Source organism: Varanus komodoensis, unplaced genomic scaffold (genome assembly GCF_004798865.1).
Source record: "Varanus komodoensis strain SLA01 unplaced genomic scaffold, ASM479886v1 scaffold22, whole genome shotgun sequence".
NCBI classification, from domain to species: domain Eukaryota; kingdom Metazoa; phylum Chordata; class Lepidosauria; order Squamata; family Varanidae; genus Varanus; species Varanus komodoensis.
In genome coordinates, this window is record NW_025335606.1 from 20,492,245 (window position 1) to 20,506,879 (window position 14,635).

The 14,635-nt window shown below is 46.0% G+C and overlaps 1 protein-coding gene across 1 annotated transcript in view; it reads right to left on the reverse strand.

The window, feature by feature from the left end:
• Positions 1-14,635, reverse strand: part of COL5A3 (collagen type V alpha 3 chain) — an 86,786-nt gene that overhangs the window by 13,729 nt on the left and 58,422 nt on the right. The window contains exons 43-52 of the mRNA XM_044431503.1: positions 14,195-14,248; positions 14,026-14,079; positions 9,926-9,979; positions 8,857-8,910; positions 8,494-8,601; positions 7,716-7,769; positions 6,397-6,450; positions 4,035-4,088; positions 1,254-1,307; positions 444-551 (exon numbers count right to left, since the gene is read on the reverse strand). Coding sequence (XP_044287438.1) covers positions 444-551; positions 1,254-1,307; positions 4,035-4,088; positions 6,397-6,450; positions 7,716-7,769; positions 8,494-8,601; positions 8,857-8,910; positions 9,926-9,979; positions 14,026-14,079; positions 14,195-14,248 — 648 coding nt within the window. The remainder of the gene's footprint in view (positions 1-443; positions 552-1,253; positions 1,308-4,034; positions 4,089-6,396; positions 6,451-7,715; positions 7,770-8,493; positions 8,602-8,856; positions 8,911-9,925; positions 9,980-14,025; positions 14,080-14,194; positions 14,249-14,635) is intronic.

Here is a 14,635-nt window from a genome sequence, read left to right on the forward strand (position 1 = left end):
CATCCCCTCACATACCTGTATGTTGCCAACATATCCCCTCTGAGTCTCCTCTTCTCCAGGCTGAAGAGACCCAATTCCCTCAGTCTTGCCTCATACGGCATCCCCTGCAAACCGGCCACCAACCTTGTGGCCCTACGCTGCACTGACTCCAACCTGGCTATATCCTTTCTGTAATGAGGGACCAAAACTGAACACAATACTCCAGTTGTGGGCGCACCAGAGTCATGTAGAGTGGTAATAATACCTCTCTTGATCTAGAAGCCACACTTCTGGCTATGCAACCAAGGGTGGCATTCACCCTCTATCTCTAAGTCCATTCCATTCTGCTTAAATGCCTTTTTCAAAATATTTTAAACCTGTGTTTTTCTGTCATTAAGATATAATTCACATTCATCCTTCTTCATTTCTATCCCAGTCATTTGCTAATGAATCATGGCACTCACTGCTGCACCGGGAATCCCACGTAGGCCTTCTGAACCAGGTTGGCCTGGAGGTCCCTGTGGGCCCATGGGTCCCATCTTCCCTGGGGCCCCTTCTGTACCAGGCTCCCCCTGAGGAAAAGAAAAATAAAAACACAACAGAACTTAGAGAGGGGGTAGGCAGAAAGTAGACCAGGATGGATTGCAGTAAATCAGCAAAGCTTTTGCCTCCTAGATTTGGTGCCTTCTAAAAGCAGGAGTGGTTTGTGTACAAAAAGATTTGTTAGTCTGATTCTTTTGCTAATCAGAAATTCCTGAGCTAATCATGAAGATAGAGGCACCCTGCACCTTAATTCTTAGTCAGTTTAGTGCTTCTGCACTAAAATCCCCTGAATCAGCATCTTGCACCATATTCCAATTGGTGGATCCCAGTTAGGAAGGAAGGAAGGAAGGAAGGAAGGAAGGAAGGAAGGAAGGAAGGAAGGAAGGAAGGAAGGAAGGAGGACCTGCACAGATCAAACCTACCCCTGCCTTATTTCAGAGATGCTCAATTAATCCAAGCCTGCTTCATGTTTCTGTTGGACATGAGATGCTCCCACACAGATGTAGGTGGCTTTGAAGAATAAAAGGTTATTCCAAATAGCCCTGGCTCTTGAGTCAAGGGGCAGAATTATCCATCTCAGAAGATGGCTTCTTCCAGAGAAGGGGAATACTGAATTTGGAATCAATAGAAGAAAAACAGAGCAAACAGAGAGAAATCAAGGGCAGATGATTGATCACAGGTGGGTAAGAGTTGTTAGCAATCCATTACTGGACCCAGAATAAAAGCCTTACCTTGCTCCCTTTTTCACCCTGCCGACCTTCCCGGCCAGCTGGACCAAGAGGTCCCTGAAACAAAGAAAGAGGAGCACTGCATAATACAGTTTGGTGAGATTCCTGTTGTTTTAACACTCCAGTCTTCCTTTGGCAGAAAGATTCTAGACCCAATTGTTCTCATGAACTTATTATAAAAAAGAAGTACGCTATTGCTCCAGCCGGAAGACTTTACAGAAATTAAACTTGTTTCCAATTAAGAAACAAATAAGCAGGACAAATTGGACATCATGTAAATCTTTACAAAAACACATCACCAGCCCCAAGGAATAGATTATAAGCAGAAAGAACACATCAACAAAAGATCTTACCAATCTGCCCACAGTACACAGGCAGGCACAAATACTGAGCAATGTCCATTATATAAGCAAGGATAGGAGAATCTTTTTATATTTATCTTTAGTGAAAGTGAGCATAAACACTAACACTTTCTGGGTAAATTCAGTGGTACAGGTAATTTTAGACCCTGGACGTCAAGATCTCATGTGGACCCCCTTCCAGAAGCTACAAGGTTTACATTACCCATCACTCCCAGCCATTCCACACCCATGTTTTACCATTGCTTGCACATTCCTGATGTTAGAACTCAGCAAAACTGTTTGCTAATCTTGATTTGAAAAAAAAAATCTCTGCACATGTACAAGTTTGCATATAGCACCATAATGACTACAGGAATAAAACAGCATTTGCCCCTGCTGTCTTGAAGTCTCATTGCCTGCCATTTTCTGGGTAATTTAAGGTCCCCCTGGAATTCAGCGTTCTGGATTTTGGTTCCAAAGTTCAGGTCTTGCTGCACCACTGTGTGACTCCATCACTCTTATTTGCAAGCAGGAGGCCAGTTGAACAAGGAGGGTTTTGTTATTTAAATAGTTTGGGGAGAAATATTTCTTTTCCAGTGGGGGCCATATCCTCAATCTCCTCAAATGTAAGCCAGTGTGACATGGTGGTGAGTGTTGGACTGAGGACCTGGGAGATCCAGGTTCTAGTCTCCACTCAGCCAGGAAGCACACTGGGGAACTTTTGGTCAGTCATGAGTTCTCAGCCCAACCTCCTGCACAGGATTGTGGTTGTAAGGTTAAAATGGAGCTATGAAAGCTGCTCTGGGTTCCTCTCAAGAGGACAAAAGGTGGAATATAAATGCAATATCACCATCCTCATCACCTGTCCTAAACAGCATACATAAAACTGCAAACAATACCCCAACTTAACCCATCTAAAGCTGGAGATGTCATTCACTAATACCTGGAAAGTACAAATGTCAATTTCAAGAGAAATTTGATTGAGGCAATGAGGTACTTCTCTTCCAAGCATGGAGGAAAGAATGGGGTTTCTACATGTTCAGAAGCCATACACAATCAGGAATCCCAATGGCATGCAAACCTGCCCAGATACAACTGTACATGCTTTGCAGATTTCATGGGAGTGGGGTAACATGCATAACCTCGGCATTGGGGTCCATGGGTGACCCCCCCCCCACTCTTCCATGCATTAATGCCTGATGGAAGCTCTTGTGTTGTGTATACAAAGCCTTTTGTCTACTCCCACACTGTTGCTTCAGCTGTGTTACCAGAAATCTGATCAGTCTTCTGATAACCATTGCAAGAGAAAGAGCAAATGCACAAAGACATCCACAAAGGCCAAGGTCCATTTGCAGTCTGGATCCACGGCCTGTTTTGGCAAGGAGATCTCAAACTACACTAAACATATTGAGCTTCTGCACTAAAATCCTCATTTCTCAGATTGCAATTTGTTATGAAATATTTACTTAGATAGCATATATTAGTTATGGCAGGAGTCTCTTACTCCTCCTGGAACACAGACAATTCTTTAAGCGAGCTTGCATAAATCAACTGTTCTATAGCAAAACACCTGGTGTACAGCAGTTCCATATACTTGCACAAGACCTGAAACATTTAGCTGAAACTTACCCTCATTGTGCAGGTTTCCTCAAAAACCATGAAAGCTAATGATGCACCCATAAAATAAACAAAACTGGTAACCTAAATTACACGTGCATTTGCTCAAAAAGAATGCTTCTGAGTTCAGTGGGGCTTTCTCCCAAGTATGCATACAGTTGAAACAACTGTAATCAACACTCGCATTAATGCAATTATTTAACATCTATTTAGAAAACATTATCTATGGCATAGATAGTGTCCTCAGAGCTTCTGGCACCAATATGCCCATGGACAGCCTTCTGGGTAACCAACAGGCTATGTGCTTCTTCTGATTTTTATTTTATTTTATTTCTTATGTCTTTGTTTGTTTATTTGTTTGAAACTTAGAGGCAGAAACACTGTAAAGCAAAATGCTGCCATCCAGCACCTACTTTATTTGGATCCAAGAGAGTGGCTTTGTGTTTTGGAGATCTGACTTCATCTCTGTCTTATGCTTACATTATTGTGCAAATTACTTTTTCTTTTTTCTTGTTATGGTAATGCCCTATTATGTACAATGCATCACTGGCATATCAGCTGATTTGGAGTTACTTTGCTTTTAGTCTCATCTGCTTGCCTTCTGGGATTCAGTGTTTTGTGACTAGCCATGTACACCATGCCAGCCATTTTATGAATGGGCAATCTCCCCACTCCCCACACCTGCATATACCATGGCAGCAATTTGGTGAGAATGCCCACAATTCTCTCAAAATGCCAAATGTGCCCACTGGTGATCCCAAGGTAACTAAGGATGTGAAACATCATAGACTCCCATCTATCCTTTACAATGGCAGCCCCAACTTACCCTCTTCCCTGGTGAGCCAGGTGGACCTGGTTCCCCAGAAGCTCCAGGGGCCCCCTGAAAACAAAATAATAAAAGAGAGCAGATTATTTCTAATCACACCATTTGAGGGAACCATTTGTGGTGGTGTACATGGAAACTCTCTGGTCCCATTCGCATGTCTACTAATTTCTAATAGAGCCACTGATACGCCTGCTCAGAAGTAAGTTCCAGTGAGTTCAGTGGGGTTTACTCTCAGAGAAGTTTGTACAGGATGGCTTCTGTACATTAAGAGTGGCACTGACCTCATGTGATGGTCACCATGTGGGGAAATACCAGTGGCCTCCATGTGTGCACCAGACCTACAGTAACACTGTCATTCATTCCTTCATTCATTTCATCTTTCTTTTATTTCATTTCATTTCTATGCTGCTGATAGCCGAAGCTCTCTGGGCAGTTTACAACAACAGTGTGGGGAACATTATGGGTTGTTCATGCAGCAACCAAGCCACCTGCTTATTGCCAGGTAAGTCAGCCTGGAACCACAGCCTCAAATTTTGAAAAGGTGAGTAGGACTGCCATGTACAAGACATGTTGGAGGGACATGTTCATAGTGTCACCATAAGTCAGGAATAATGTGAGAGCAACAGCAGAGAGTGCCACTTTTCCATCTCACGGTGGGATTAATCTTTCAATGACCTTCAACATTTTGCATTCTGGATTTCTCTTATTATGCACCAATGGCATAGCTGTACAAGAAGTGTATCTGTTTTATATCTGGTTATTTTAAGTATTATACTTTCTAATCTTGTAATTAAGTTATTGTAATGCACTCTATGTGAGGGTGCCTTGAGCTTGGCTTGGAAGCTGTAGCTAGTGCACAATGCAGCCACTAGGATGCTAAGTTGAGCATCCAGCCATGTTCTCATGAAACCTGCATTAAAAGAACTGCACCGGCTGCCTATGAGCTATCAAGCCATGTTCAAAGTACTATAGTTCTCGACATTCAAAGCCCTAAATAACTCAGGACCAGAAAACCTCACAGTCTGCCTTCCCCATATACACCTGGTTGACCTCTCTTCATAGCCAGAATGGAACACCCAGTTTCTGAAACACCTTCACCCATGCCATTTGAGAGGCAGAAAACAGAGCACATTTTAATTGCCTCTGAAAATGTACTTCAAATGTACTCAAGCTTGTCTGGCTTATCAATGATTGCTATGATGCTGTTCAGACTTGCATATTTTTCCTGGTTTATTTTCCAATTGTACCTTTGTTGTTATGTGGAATTTTTTTAGTGTTATATGCTATTATATATGCACTTTTAAGGGTGATTTTCCAAACTTTTCTATGTAAATCACTTAAAGCACAATCCAGTGGGGCTGCCCATAACTCTCTGAAGGTGTGGGGTGACAGTCATCCTGTGCAGAGAGAGAGAGATGTGTTGAAATAATCTCCATCCCTGCACTCCTTCTGCCCTGATAATCAGGTAGATGACTGAAAATGGCCACCTAGAAGGGGAGGGAAACAGGCTGGAATGCCACCAGGTGATGTCACATTCTGGTAGACCTGCTCTCCCTCCCTCCCTCCCTCCCTGTCCCTCAGAATGCCCCCGCTCCCCTCAATTTTCCCATCTCTGGGATTTCATTATGACTGCAGAGATTCAGCCAACACAGTTCTTCCCACACTGACTGCAAGGTGTGGGGACAGTGACCTGAGAGTGGATCCTCAACTCTAAGGTTGGAGCTTCTTCTCCACATTGGATCTGGGAATTCAAATGACCCCTTGAAACATTGTCTAAAAGCCCAGAGAATTGCTCTGTTAAAGATTTCACTATATCGAAGGATATACTAGGGAGAAAAATTAAAACAATCTCCTCCTCCCTGCTGCCAAATCCTGGGAATTTCAATTTGCCAAAATGCTGAGAATGCAGTGAGTTCCTTGCCTCCTTTGCCAGGCCCAGTTCCTTGCCTCCACTGGGCAGAGTGTGAGGCAGCCACCTTGGGCAGCTGACTTTGAATATCATGAAAAAGGGAGCAAATATCATGATAGCAGGTTCATTTTTACTGCCAGGTAGAAGGAGAGGTCCTTGTGGGATTTTCTGCCAAAATAAATTTCCTGGCCTTAGGTACTGTGTGCCTTGACTTTCGGGGATGGATGAGGCCAGCCTTGCTCTTCCTTCAAAGAATGGCAGTTCTTGGTTTCCCAGCAGAGAATGGCCAACAAAAGTCAAAGTACTTCAATTATTCTGTGTGGATGCACAGTAGGTCTGCCCTACTTATGTACAGGCTCCCTTTAGGTATTCAGCATTTTATTTTATTTTTTAATGCACAGAACCACCACTATTAGTGGGACACAGGGGAGGGTTGTTCTCCGTCTTACTCACTGGAAGTCCAGGATCCCCCATGTCACCCTTCTCACCAGGAGCTCCATCCAAGCCCTAAGCAGAAGACAGAATCAAAGTAGCATTAGAATCTATCTGTTGTCACCAAGAAAAGCACTTGCCTTAACACCAGGGAAGAAGTTAAGCCCTGCAACAAAATGGTACAGTGTGGAGCGCTTCTGCTTAGGGTTCCAGCCAGCCATGACCTCCACCAAGATACTCCATTCCATCCCCCAACTGGAGAATTCACCCCACATTCATTCTCTCTCTCTCTCTCTCTCTCTCTCTCCAACAGACAGCATTCTGCAGACATTGAGTATGCTCAGTGCTCACTGGGTTGGACTTTGATCTTTTTGCCTTTTTCTTCCCCTTTAAGGGTTTAAAAAATTATCATTCTTATTTTGGTGCTCCTGAAAACCTTAGGATTTCAGCCAAATATTTTACAAAATGCTTTATACACAAGAACCTGGATTAAAATGTGTCATTTTGCCATGTTCCCAGTGTATGCAAAATTTAGCTCTGGCTTTAGCTACCCTGCCTGACAGGCTGGAATTGCCTGTATAAGCCAGAGGCACCCTGTGTTTCATTATGAAATGACTAATTATCCAGATTACATTTCTAAGCCTCCTCGTCTTTCTCCAAGGGCAGATGATGTACAAGGGGATGATCCCCTGTTATCCCCACAATAGCCCTGTGAGATAGATTTAAAAGTGTGTGTGTGTGTGTGAAAAAGAGAACGAGCAAGAGAAAGAGCTCGTGAGCATTTGCAAATGTGAGAGAGACAGTGAATGTGAGAGCCTGTATGAGAGGGTGACTCTGCACATATAGGAAGGGGAGAGAGAAAGGGGGCAGGGAGAAGTTTCTAAACCCATTTTTGAACTTGAACCCATGATGCTGTTCCCAGTCAAAGCTCACCTCTACCTATAATAGCCTTCCTATTGTTTCTACAATCATCCCAGCTTGAAAAGGAGACCAGTCACAAAACCATAGCTTCTCTTTCAACTCACTATAAAGACTTGCTCTGCTATTTGGATAGCTAAGTAAATCCACCAGCACAGAGGGCGGCTGGGGAATCCCAGCCTTTAAAGTGAGTTTGGGGTTATCTCAAGGTAAGAAACTGGGCAAACATGCCCTGAGATTTTGTGCAATTTGGGATATGATCTGAAAGACACAGGAACTGAGTGAAACATTCCATCCAACATGGGAAATACAGCAGTCCTGGCTTCCAGATGCCGCCCTCTGCCCATATTTTACCCCCTCTAAAGCCAAAAGCAAAATAAAATCCAACTGAGCAGCTGCTCCATTCAAAAGCTGATACTCACAGGAGGGCCGGGATCGCCAGATGGGCCTGGGTCCCCAGGGAATCCTATTGGGCCCTGCAATGGAGAGACAGGGCACTGAATACCACACAACCTGAGAAGCATTTCCCACAAGGGCACCAGTTCTCCAGAACTGACACCAAATGTCTCCACCTTGGCCCTACCTATGAATAGGTTGAAGACAGTGTCCTCCTACCTGCTCTGTGGATGTCTAGGGTTTGTGCAGGTATCCGGATTGCAAGTGATGGTGGACTGGGTGGACATACCCGCTGTGGACAGGGGGCTGGAACAAATGGGCCTTGCTTATTCATATACTGCATTTATATCCTGCCCTTTTTCTGCAAGGTGTCTCCCATGATCCTGCTCCATTAGCCTACTGTGAGGTAGATTAAGCTGAGCATCAGCAACCAGCCGAAGTCCCCTGGTGAGCTTCACGGCCCAGCAGGGATTAGAACCTGGATCTCCCGAGTCCCAGCTCAGCTCTCAACACCAGAGGGGTTCCCCGTCTTGTCATTCTCTGGCTCTCCCCTGAGTCTCTTTGAAGACACGGCTCAGCTCTCCTGGTCCCTCTGAGTCAATGGCTCTGTTCTCTGCAGTCTTGGTGAGGCGTGGGGCTGCCCTGGGGGGGCTGAGGGAATTGGAGGCTCAGAAGTGCCACAGAGCCTCCTATCCACAGTGATTTGGGAGCTAAACTGACATGCCCTTCCTGATACGCCAGCCTCCCCCAGTCAGGTGCTGTCCAGAAGTGCCGGGCTGCAATTCCTCCTGCTCCCAGACTCACCAAGTTCCCTTTGGCGCCATCTTCTCCAGGGGGACCCTTCTTGCCAGGGGGCCCTGCAGCTCCAGACTGGCCAGAGTCTCCTTTCTCACCCACATCACCCTTCACACCCTGGGAATGCACACACAGAAACACCAGTCAGAGTCCCCTGGAAGGAGCCAGGCTTTGCAGAGAGTCCTGTTCTTAGGCTGCTCACTTTATCCTGGGCTGGGGCGGAGGGTGAGAGCGCAAAACGCATCTGCAGCCTCAGCCAAGATAGGCAAGCAGCCTTAAGCAGAGCTTGGCTTGGCGCTAGCCATGCTCCAGAAGGTGAGGAGAGGGAAGATGGCATTTCCCTCAGCTTCATCCCAAAACTCAGAAACTTACTTGCCGACCTGGCTCTCCCAGAGGACCAGGATCTCCTGCTTCACCTGGTTCACCCTACACAGAAAGAGAGAGAGAGAGAGAACTCCAAACCAGCCCTCCCAGCTCCTCTGGGACCTGTTCTCAGAAAAACACAGTCAAACTACAACACCATAAATAGAATCTCTTTTTCTAGCTGTTGCTGTTCCCCATTTCACAAGGCTGGTCCACACTCATGGGCAAATCACCCAAACCCAGTGTATTTTCCCCATTTCAAATGCACCATTTGAAAAATAAAATGGAAGAGTACACCTGAGCCCATACAGAGTGTGCTTCCTATATGTCTGTTGAAATACAGCATACTGTCATGCCACAAGTTGTAAGGAGGTGGGATCTCCGGGTCAGTGAATATTGCCTCAGGCATGCTTAAGCCTTAAGGCCACTTACTTTCTTCATTAGATCAGCATTCCCCAACAAGGTGCCCAACAGATATTTTGGACTTCAGCTAAAGGCCAGGGATGCTGCAAGTTCTTATTCAAAAACCCCTGGAGAGCACTAGATTGAGGAAGGCTTCAATAGATCTGCGTCTTGCTTTGGTACAGAATGACCTTCCCCATCTTGCTGTCTATGGATATTCCCTAAGAGCCCCAGCTTGTTCCATGATTCTGCCTCTGGTGGCCAAATACGCACAATATACATAGGAGCAGCCCCCTTAACACCACCAGCTTGCTCTCCTGCCTCACTGTCCATGCCCCCTTGCTATGCAGGAGCTTGTATTTCCTTGCCTCGGGCTTCTTCCACAGCTTGCAGAGTCTGGTTCTGGCCAAACTCTGGATGGACAGAGCACCAAGAGGCACTGCATGTGTCAGCAAAGGTTCAAGTGCTTCTCTTCCCTCACAGATCTAAGAAACCAGGACTGATGCTCCTGACATTGATTCTAATGCCACTAGACTAGTCCTCCAAAGCAAAATCCCACCCATCTTCCAAAGTTCCTGAAACCTGACACTTTCTATTATGCAACCTCCGGCTCCTGAGCTCACCTTGAAGCTGCAGAGGCTGGCCCTCCAACCCAAACATCCTGGCTTGGACTCACCTTTTCACCAACAGCACCTGGCTGTCCCAGCCCACCAGGTTGACCCTGTGGACCCTGGAATAAGAAGAGGCACAAGCGCTTTAAAAAATACACCTTGCCCATCATGGTGTCCTCAGAGATATCCCCCACCTACTAAAATTAATCAAACTTAGAAACATAGAAAACAGAGCAAGTAAGAAGGGGTCTCCCGGGCCATCTAGTCTGACCTCCGGCATCAGCCGGCTCCGGTAACGACATGCCCACCATGTGGACGTCCAGCCTGTCCTTGAACACCCGCACCGATGGGGCCTCAACGACCTCTTGCTGAAGCCCATTCCACACCCTCAGTGTCCTGACTGTCAGGAAGTGCTTCCTGGCATCCAAATGGAACCTTGGCTCCCTGAGCTTTGCTCCGTTGGAGCGCGTCCTGCCTTCCTCTGCAGGGGAGAACAGGTCTCTACCCATCTCCATGTGACATCCCCTCACATACCTGTATGTCACCAACATATTCCCTCTGAGTCTCCTCTTCTCCAGGCTGAAGAGACCCAGTTCCCTCAGTCTCGCCTCATACCCCATCCCCTGCAAACCGGCCACCAACCTTGTGGCCCTACGCTGCACTGACTCCAACCTGGCTATATCCTTTCTGTAATGAGGGGCCCAAAACTGAACACAATACTCCAGTTGCAGGTGCACTAGAGTTGTGTAGAGTGGTAGTAGTACCTCTCTTAATCTAGAAGCCACACTTCTGGCTATGCAACCAAGGGTGGCATTAGCCCTCTTGACCACTGCATTACACTGCTGACTCATGTTTAGCCTGCAGTCAACCAGTACCCCGAGGTCCCTTTCACAAGTGCTGCTCTCCAGTCACTTGTCACCTAACCTGTACTTATGATACCTATTCCTATGCCCCAAGTGCAAGACCTTGCACTTATCCACATTGAACGCCATCCTGTTGTCTCCTGCCCACTTCCATAGCCTGTCCAGATCCTTTTGGATCTGGAGTACCTGCTCCTCAGTTGTGGCCACTACTCCAGTTTTAGTGTCGTCTGAGAATTTGATCAGCAGACTGTTCACCCCTTCTTCCATGTCGTTAATGAAAAGATTACACAGGATCGGCCCCAGGACAGAGCCCTGGGGGACCCCACTTGTCACTGGCCACCATCCCGATGATTCTCTGCTAATGGTTACCTTCTGCTTTCGGTCAGTCAACTGTGCCCTAATCCACCGGACAGTGCTTTGGTGTATCCCAAAACTCCTCCACTAGTTTCTCCACCAGGATATCATGGGGCACTTTGTCAAAGGCCTTGCTGAAATCCAGGTATACCACATCCACTGCATCCTCTCCATCTAGCCATCCAGAAACTTTGTCATAGAATTCCACAAGGTATGTCTGGCAGGACCTGTTTTTGCGGAAGCCGTGTTGTGCGGTTGTCAGCCTCCCTTCCCTATCTAGCATCACTAAATCTCTCTCTATTATGAGCCTTTCCATTGTTTTTCCTACAATGGATGTAAGGTAACCGGTCTATAATTCCCCATGTCCTTTCTACTACCCTTTTTGAAAATTGGGACCACTGATGCCACCCTCCAGTCCTCTGGAACTTCACCTGTTCTCCACGAGGCCTCCAAAATGAAGGCCAGTGGGCGTGAGAGAACCCCTGCCAACTCTCTAAGTACTCTCGGGTGTAACCCGTCAGGGCCTGGTGCCTTTGTAATGTCCAATGCCCTGAGGAGCCCCTCGACTTCAAAGGGGGGTGACTCTAATCTGTGCCCCTAAGTCCCCAGCTTCATCTAATCTCCTATGCGGATATCCCCCATCCTGCTTTGGGGGGAACACAGAAGCAAAATCATCATTTAGCATCTGTGCCTGTTCCCTCAAATCAGTCACTGTATCTCTTTCCTCCTTATTTAGTGGTCCCACCACTTGTCTCCGCTTCTTCTTCCTATTTACATGCTGAAAGATGCCCTTTTTGTTGCTCGTGATATTCTTGGCAAGTCTCAGCTGGTAATCAGCCTTAGCCTTGCGAAGAATCCTTCTGCAACGGGCCTCCTCCTCCTGGTATACCCTTTCGTCTATTTCCCCCAGTACCCATTTCCTACGGAGGTTCCTCTTTCATCTAATCCCTCTAACCACCTCCTTTTGCATCCATGGCAGCACTCTCCTCCACCTCCCCACCTTACTGACTAGAGGTACCGTCAAGGCTTGCGCCTCCAAAACCTCCCTTTTGAGTGCTATCCACCCCTCCTCAACTCTCTTACCTTCCAGTAACCTATCCCAGGCGACTTTCCCCAGTCTGGCCTTCAGTTGGCCAGAGTTGGCCCTCTTGAAGTCCCAGCTTCTAATGCTCGACCTGCTGCACGTCCCTAGTCCCCTGATCTCAAAGCAAAGGATGGAGTGATCACTCGCATCCAGAGCTCCCCTCATCTGTTCTTCATCTATCAGCTCCTCCCTATTGGTCAAGACCAAGTCAAGGATGCCCCCCCCCCCCCGGTCGCCTCTCGGACCCTCTGTGTGAAAAACGCTCCCTCTATAGCTTTTAGGAAGTGACGTGACCTGGCTGTCACCACCGAGTGAGTCTCCCAACTAATATCCGGGGGACTGAAATCTCCCATAATTACTCTGTCTCTCCCCCAAGACATCCTTAGAATGTAGTCTGTCAGGACATTATCCAGGGTCTCAAGTTGACCTGGAGGGCGATAACATACCCCCCACCAAATCCACATCTGTCTTTTATGCTTTCTTGTCTTTTATGCTTATTCCCTGTCACCTTCTCCACCAACCCCAGCCAGAGTAACTGTCCTCTAGGAACTTTGTTTTCCCCCTTTTAAAAATAAAAGCATACACCATTAGCATACAATTAAAATAAAACATAAAAAACACTGTATCCCACCACTGGGACCACTGGATATATGTTATATAGTTGATCCTTTGAAAGAGCTCTGCCTGCCTCCCAGAATTGCAATAAAATTTGTGATGGTTCACATTCTTTTCCTTTAATTAACACATATTCAATTAATGGACTCCAAATTTCACCAAAATCATTCTTTTTGTGTACCCTTTCACTTTAATATTACAAGCTAATTTGTCATTAATAGTAATATTCCCAACTTCTCTATGCTAATCACTCAACAGATAATAATATTTTACTTTCCAATTCCCTTTCTTTGCTACCTCTAAGAATCTGTGGACTTGCTTCAATGTGATATTCTCTGTGGAATTCAGCATGCACATTTCCTGACACCAAAGCAATGGATGCTTCTCACTATGTGCTGCAGAATGCAAGCTGCTGCATCTGTGCACTTGCCAAAATATGCTTGGAAGGGCTATGCAAGATCATTTGATGTGCTCTGTTACCTGCTTGGTAGTTTGTATAAACTATTGAGTTCTATGGGATGTTTTGCAGGTGGTACCAAAGAAAGGCCTATTTCTTGCCTCTGTTATTTTAGTGATGTGCTGGGCCTAATGGCCATGTTGATTAGCCTGTGTAAAGTATCTATTTTCCATCCCTCCTTTTGATCCAACAGGATCACCCCAGAGAATCCATGTTTCATGGTCTGTTAACACTGCATCAAGAACTCTTAGACCAATGGTCTAAAAACCCAATCAATAAAAGAAAAATGTGTTCATTGTAGCCACCACTCAATAAAAGTCTTTGAAATTGTCATTACCAAGTCAATTACTGTGGATCATTTCCATTTTGGGGATTATTCAAGATGTGATCAGCATATCACACAATAGCTATCATTTAAACTGAATATATGGCCTCAACACTGAGAATCAATGCACCAGGGACAGAGGCTGGATTTCCCCAAGTCTCTTTGTTGAGTCCACAGGGAGAGGGGCTTTGCTAGCATTTTGATTTACTAACATAATCTGTGTTTATTGGATTTAATATAATAGCTTCCCAGTATTTCCAGCCCCAATCTCTGAGCTCAGACCCTGCAGAACCTCCAAACAAAAATAATCAGCAACAGAGCTCCAAAGGGAGCTGTCCTTCTGACAATATTTGCCCACATGCCAGTGATTCCGCCCTTCCCAGGAGAGGAAACCCAAGGCATCCAAATGCGGAAAGTGGCTCTTTCCCTCTGTCTCTGCTTTATATGGAGAAACAAGCACTACTCACATCCCCACCACTGGGACCCTGTGGGCCTCGGGGGCCTGGAGCTCCTGGTGGGCCCTAGAGAGAACAGGGAGGAAAATGATAATAGATCAGATTCATCAAGAGGTAGCAGCAGTGGAACAAAAGGCAGGGCTAGGTTTCAAACGGAAGAGGTGAAACTGAGAGCTCTTACCATTGGACCAACATCGCCACTCTCACCCTTCTCCCCTGGAGGCCCTGGCATCCCCTGGGAAGAAAGCACACAGCACCTGAATCAGCAAGTCTGCAGCATTCCCTCCATCCTGCTGAAACCCCTCAGTTCTGACTAACATGGACATGTGAGCTTGGAACGTGACATTCAAGCGATCAAATGCTATATTTTTACATGGCATGTTTCAGACTTTAAAATACTGAGCAGCCCTGAACTACTGTATGCCCTTTCTCAGTATAACCCTCAATATTTGCAAAATATGCTGACTTCACAAATTTCAAAATGTAGCTGATTTAACAAATTTAGAATTTTTTTATTTCAGTTATATCCAACATCCAAAATACTCTAATATTCCTGGTTCAAGCTCCTTTCCAGATAGGTCCATGAAGTAGCGTGGATGCCCTCCATGCTGCTCCAACTCCC